Source organism: Bos indicus, chromosome 11 (assembly GCF_029378745.1).
Source record: "Bos indicus isolate NIAB-ARS_2022 breed Sahiwal x Tharparkar chromosome 11, NIAB-ARS_B.indTharparkar_mat_pri_1.0, whole genome shotgun sequence".
NCBI lineage: Eukaryota > Metazoa > Chordata > Mammalia > Artiodactyla > Bovidae > Bos > Bos indicus.
In genome coordinates this window covers 72,276,949-72,283,313 of record NC_091770.1, presented here as the reverse complement: position 1 = coordinate 72,283,313, position 6,365 = coordinate 72,276,949, and the positions used below count along the sequence as shown (strand labels likewise).

The window sequence follows — 6,365 nt, the reverse complement described above, 5'->3', positions numbered from 1 at the left end:
ATTGCACAAGTTATTTCACTTCTGAATACCTCAGTGTTCCCTTCTTAAAGTGATGATGTAAGAGTCTTTTTTTCTTAAAAGGTTGATCTTGATCTAAGAAATAAGATAATACGTGTGAAGGACTTACCACAGTGCTTGGCCTGCACTGATCTAGAACAGTGAACCCTTAGGAAGCTAACAGGGTGTGGCTGTGCATAGAATGGGGTACCAATCAAACAGGGAGACGTGGGCTTTGGGTTCAGTGGGGTTGAAATCCTTTGGGCAACACCCAAAGGATGGGTAGCTTTTCCCCTGGCAGAGCTGGAGGGGGGTATTCCAGGGGACAAAGAGGTAAGAGTTACAGTACTGAGTTGGAAAGAGGAGGCAAGCTTGGGGTAGGGGGCAGAGGACCTGTGGCCAGAAGGTCATGCTCACAGGCAAAGGCGAGGGAAAGTCCTTTCAGGGATGTACACAGCCAGGCTTCTGGCACTGGGAAGGGAGTTCAGGGCCCTTGCATGGACTTGAGCCCCAAAGCTGAAGCTGCAGGTCTATCCCAGGACCACCGGCGGCGTCAGGCAGGGCTCGGGAAGGGTGCTCCTTTCCCACTGTCCTCCTGTCTTGTTCGGCAGGGGCCTCCTCCCAGGGCTTGGCCACTCCCCGCGCCCAGCACCCCCACCCCTCAGCCGGTTGGGAGGCAGTCAGGAGGCTTTTTGCGGGGGCTGTGCCGGGTGGGCGGTTTTCCCAGAGCGAGGAACCGAGCAGGACTGAGTTGGCGCCAGCTCCCTCAGATATAGACGTTGCTGGCTGGATGACCAGCCTGCCCTGCTAGCGAGAGCCCAAGGGCTCCCTTGGGCACTGTATCCCGGAGCTGGAGGCTGCACCACCACACCTCAGAGGTGTGGCATGTCACAGAGGGAGGCCAGAGGGGCACGGGCCATGCCAGGACTGGGGCAGAGCCCGGCCAAGGCCACACCGAGGTTGTTAGCAGGCACTGAGAGGAAGAGGAGCCGCCTGAGCAGGAGAGGGCAGGACCTGTGGGAAGAGTCCAGCTGGAGCAACCAAAGATGGAGCCGAACAGCCCCGAACCCTCGAGGAGCCAGGGCCAGGAGCCTGGCTCGGGGTCGGGTAAGAAAGTCGGGGCCTAAAGAGGGAGCTGGGGGAGGCAGGCATGGGAGGTGCTGCAATGTCATCTCTGATGGCAGAGTCTCATTCATGGTTAATATCCTGCCCAAGAGAGGGGCCACTGGTCAACTTCTGCTCCAGGGCTCCATGCTTGGGTAGTTGGGACAAGTCAGAACAGCCTTCACCACAGTGCGGCTCAGAGAGCTGGCCCAGCTGACTTCTCTTGAGGAAACTGAGACCCAGAAGAGTGAGGTGCTTCCCAAGGTCCCAGAGCAGCCATCAGCAGCAGGGCCAGCGGGCTTTGCTGTCCTTTCCTCTTAACCACAGCCGTGTCCTCATCTCAGGACCTGGCTGGGCCGAGGGTCAGCCCTACAGAGCAGGGCAGGGCTGTGTGCTTGCTGTGGACCCAGGGCATCCTGATAAGCAGGATTCAGAGTTAGGTGTCAATGGAGCAAGAGCCAAGGGAGGCCCAGTGGAGAATGGGAGAGGCCAGGACTCACAGTTCTGAGCCCAGGTAAGGTCTTCTCTCCATTTCCTCCACTGTAAAGTGGGGCTGGGTCGAGAACAGACAAAGAGGGGACGAGGCCCTTGAGTCTCTGCCTATTGGCTTGCTACTACTCTGGCAGGAGACCTTGCCCCAGGATACACTTAGCACCCGGGGCGATGGGGGTCCGGTCAGACCCACTCACGGGGGTCCTCTGTGCAGAGCGAGGCCAGTCCTGAGAACGCTGCGCGGGAGCGGAGCCGGGTGAGGACGCTGCGCCAGGCCTTCCTGGCCCTGCAGGCCACCCTGCCGGCCGTGCCACCTGACACCAAGTTGTCCAAGTTGGACGTGCTGGTGCTGGCCACCAGCTACATAGCCCACCTCACCCGCACGCTTGGACAAGAGATGCCCGGCCCCTCCTGGCCGCCTTTCCTGCGTGGACTCCGCTATTTGCACCCTCTCAAGGTAGGTCGCAGGCCCAGGGCCTTGGGGAAGGGGGTTTGGGATGGGGAACCCTGGACTCAGCCCCCATCCCTTGGGCAGAGCTGACATTGGGACCAGCTGCTTCCTGCTCTCTCAGAGGGAAAGAAGCTGAGGCAGGCTCTTGGGACTGGGCTGACCCTGTGTTTCTCATGGGATGCAGTGGGGATGATGATTAGAAATGACTTCATGAGAATGTGGTTCCTCCAAGGGGAGGGAAATTCTTAAGAGGCCCCAAGACTCTGGGGCACTTAGTGGTCGAGGAGCGAAGTGGGCAGTTTCCAGGGCTGGGGTCTGGGGAAGAAAACCACACTTTAGGGAGATTCCTAGATTCCAGGGCCTTCATGCCACCATACAGGGCCTTGGTGGCCTCTGGACTTCTGTCTCAGGAGGGGTTGGCCTAAGAAAACATCACTTTGGAAGCCACCCAGCCGGGTAGGGGACCAGCAGGGGCTGAGAAATCAGGGACGAGGGCATACTGCATCCAGAACTTACCAGGCTGCCACCTACCTTTCCCGAACTTCTATTTTATTATACGTAAAAAGGAAGATAATGTGAGTCTGACTTCGCTTCCAGGGAATGAAATGAGATCATGAAGGAAAAGTATGATTAATAATAATCATCATTGCAATAACAGTTAACATTGTGTTAACATTATGTTAAGTTATTCCAGGAGCTGGACTAAGGGCTTTAGAGCATTTTCATCTTTTAATCCACACAGGAACCATATGAAGGTTTGTTTGTTTGTTTTTAATTGAGAATTACTTTACAGACAAGGAAAACAAAGCTTAGGGAGGTTAAGTATCTGAATGCTGTTTAAACCCTAGAGTGTCTGACTTTAGACCCTGGGCTCATAGCCACTAGGCAGGCTGCCGGGGTGGAGGTGGGGTGGGGGGTGCAGAGTAAGTTGCCAGTTGCAGAGTGTAACTGTGATAAAGGGTCATCTTTGCTCTCTGAGGATAGCAACTTTATTTTTATGGAGGATACTTGTCACCATCTCTCTCCCTTAAACATCATTAGTTCTGAAATGTCTTGAGACTTAAGATATTTTTTTTTTGATGTAAATACAGCTAAAATGCAAGAATTTGAAACAAAAAGGGGTCACTCTGAAATGCCAGTGGTGGCACCTGGTGCAGAGTCCCTGGGTGGCACTGTCATTCCTTAGCTGAGGGGAGGCCATTGCATGAAGTCAGTGATGGATACATATGTTGAAAAATGAATACACGAGAGCCCGGCTAGGGCTCGAACCCTGGCAGCTTGGTGGGGTGGGGTAGCTACCCAGGATCAGGGGCCCTCAACCACTGGGTTAGAGGGCTGTCAAGAGGAGGGCAGATCTTAGGGCAGAGTCAACCTGGCATTTTCTGGGACTGCCCACGTGCCTGCTGCAAGGACTGACAGGCCTGAGAGGCCTGCTGCTTTTAGAGAGAGTAGGCAGCACTGATGTGTGCGGCCACAGGCACTTGGGCGGGCGCGGGGCGAGAGAAGGAGCCAGGACTGTTCAGTGTCAGGAGGAGCCTCTCCCTGCCCCACTCGGCCGCCCTCCCAACAACCCAGCCCTTGGCAGCTGCCCACCTCCCTCCCCACCACGGTGGGGGTGGTTTCCTCTTGTGGCCATTGCTCTCCTCAGACAGCTCCTCCTGTGCCTCTCAGCCAGGCTCAGGTGGTCAGGAGAAGGCATGAGGCCAGGAGTGGTGGTGAGCCCAGGACCACTGTCACAGTGCAGTCGTGGTGGTGGGAGGGGGTGGTCCCAGGGAGGGAGGCTAGGGAAGGCCTAGTTTTGGGTGCCAAGGGCTACAAGGGGCTTTGCTAGTGAGCTTGACTCTCGTGCCCTCCCTGTGTCTTGCAGAAGTGGCCAATGCGATCTCGTCTCTACGCTGGAGGCCTGGGGTGCTCTGGCCTTGACTCTACCACAGCCTCCAACTCGGGCCAAAGAACAAAGGAGGCAGAGGCTGGGCCCCATGTCTCTGGAGAGCCAGATGCCCTTCTTTCCACCAGGCCACTGTCACCAGCACCCAGTGACAAGTGATCGTCACAGTCACCCCCTTCTCTTGGACTGCGACTCAAGCCTTGGGACCTGGATTCTCTGCCAGGCCTCACCTGTCTTCATTCTGTCTCTCACCCATCGGATCTGATTCAGGCTCAGCTCTGGGTCCCAGCAGAGCAGTGGGCACCTCTGTGATGAGAGTACTCAGGAGGACCAGGAGCAGATAGAGCCTCAGCTTGCCACCCACGGGTGACACCCCAGGGGCTCCCTTGTGGCAGTTACAAGGAAAGGGTTTGATTGAGTTGGAAGTTGAATTCGTGCATTGTCCCTTGCTTTTCTCTCCTGAGGTTCCTCCCACAAAGCCTGGGAGATCGCAAGACAATGGCACAGAGGTAGCACCTGAGGCTGAGGTAGCGCCGAGGCTGGCAGAGGCTGCAGGGGCTGATGGGAAGACCAGGGGCCAGACTGCCTTTTGGCAGCTGTGAGTGTAAACAGAGCTGGGCCAGGGTCATATAGACAGAGGGGACACTGAAGAAGGGAACGTGCTTTGCTATTTGCACTGCAAGATGCTCACCTGACGTCAGAGGCAGGGAGGAATTTAGGAGTCTTGTATCTGCATCACGGTCTCTCCAGCTGCCCCTCATCACTACTTTTTCTCCCTCTCTGGGCCCTGCAGCCTTCCACTCTTTTCTTGATATGAGTTATATTTACAGGTTAAGCCAGAAAGCTTACATTGCTCACATTCCAGGATGCAGAGAAATCTGTACGTGGTCCTAGCTGCCTGGTTTGAAATTTCATCCCAACACCTTAAAGCCTTATGTATGAAGACTCAATTACATCCTTGAAGGACCTTAGAAGGAGAATGTGTATCTTTTCCAGGGGATAATAATGACAATCTGCCATTGTATTAGACACCTAACCTCCAAGATAGGCCCAGGTTCACTAGGTTCCTTCCATGATTTTGGCTGAAGGCCTCACTGGCTCACGAGTTATTTCCACAGTCTGTCTTCGAATGAGCTCTCTCTGGCCAGCTCCTCCCCACAGGCACTGCCCTCCCAGGCTCTCTCCCTGTCCTGCCATGGGGTGCCAGAAATCAGATAGTGCTCTGATGGAATTTATCTCTGGCCCTGTAGAAGTTGTTTGAGGAAAGATCACAGAGTCTATACATACAGAAAGGAACTTTCCAGATTAGGTGTGGCTTCAGATCAGACACCTAAAGCCCAGACAGAGAAGGAACCACCTTTTTGTTAAACTTCAGTGCCTTGGAGTGGAAAGGCAGGGACCAGGCCAACTAGAGTCCCAAAAGGGATGGATAGCCTTAGACAGAAGCCGCTGTTGCCACCATGAGAGCAAATGAGATTCCGACTGGCTGGGAGCATCCAGGAGCCTGAGCCCTGGTGTGCGGAGTGGCTATTCCTCCACAGGGCTGGCTAGAACAGCGGGAGAAAGGGGGCTGAGGGAGTGACTCAGCAGACTGGGGCGGAAGCAGGAAAGGAGACACAGAACGTCCCAGCCGAGGCAGCGTGAGACGTGGGAGAGCAGCTGGACCGGGGCTGGGAGCCATGGGGAGAAGGCCTCGGCCAAGGCCAGACTCGTAAATCTCCCGAGTCTCCGCTGAGGGGCCCGGAGAGCTTGTGCAGAGCCGCTTCGGGCAGCTGGACGGGGCCAGGCAGGGCAGAGACCAGGTGTGGGTGGGCACGAGCACAGCGTTCTTCACAAGACCATAAAAGTCCAGCTTGAATGTTCTGTTTTTAAAGCCAAATAGCAGTATCTTCCTTGTTGAGTTTGAGCATGATCGGAAGAGGAACAGATGAATTTCTTCATGAGCTGGTAGCACACCATCTCTCTGGGAATGAAGCTGGGAAAGCTGGCTTTGAGGGTGTGTTGGGTCCCTGTCCCCCACCATCTGCCATAGCATAGGGCTTCTTCTGCTAACTCAGGGTTTGGAGCTCGCTGCATCCACCCAGTTCACATCCAGCCTTTGCCTTGTAATGTCACATCTTTTGTGGGCAGAAGGATCACATTACCCTGGTAGAAAAGACAAGGAGGGCCAGAGAGGGATGCAGCTGGTGGGAGCTGGGGAGGGCAAGTGCCATCATGACGAGTTGCTAAGTCTGTCTCGGGATCCTTCCAGGCAAAGCTGCTTTCCTTAGTGCTCTAGACAGGCCCTGTGGGCTCCAAAAGCCTTCTCCAGTCAGACAGCACCCAGCACAGCCCAGACCAGGAGGCAAAAGGGTACAAGAGGGCAGGCATTGCCAAGGAAAGGACCAGGGGATGAATGGGAATAACCAGAAGAGATGTCAGCTTGGAAACTTT

At 55.2% G+C, this 6,365-nt stretch overlaps 1 protein-coding gene across 1 annotated transcript; it reads left to right on the top strand.

Moving 5' to 3' along the window:
• The first annotated feature begins 679 nt into the window (after positions 1-679).
• Positions 680-4,906, top strand: TCF23 (transcription factor 23). Its single transcript, XM_019970550.2, has 3 exons — positions 680-1,104; positions 1,808-2,050; positions 3,912-4,906. Exons 1-3 carry the CDS (start codon positions 883-885, stop codon positions 4,089-4,091), a joined length of 645 nt encoding a protein of 214 aa, XP_019826109.2. The 5' UTR covers positions 680-882; the 3' UTR covers positions 4,092-4,906.
• Positions 4,907-6,365: the final 1,459 nt, after the last annotated feature.

Bases quoted from the DNA above. Each gene is read 5' to 3' on its own strand.
- TCF23 (XM_019970550.2), top strand. From the start codon at position 883: ATGTCACAGAGGGAGGCCAGAGGGGCACGGGCCATGCCAGGACTGGGG. The intron at 1,105-1,807 runs GTAAGAAAGTCG...TCCTCTGTGCAG, and splicing joins GGAGCCTGGCTCGGGGTCGG to AGCGAGGCCAGTCCTGAGAA. The intron at 2,051-3,911 runs GTAGGTCGCAGG...TGTGTCTTGCAG, and splicing joins GCTATTTGCACCCTCTCAAG to AAGTGGCCAATGCGATCTCG.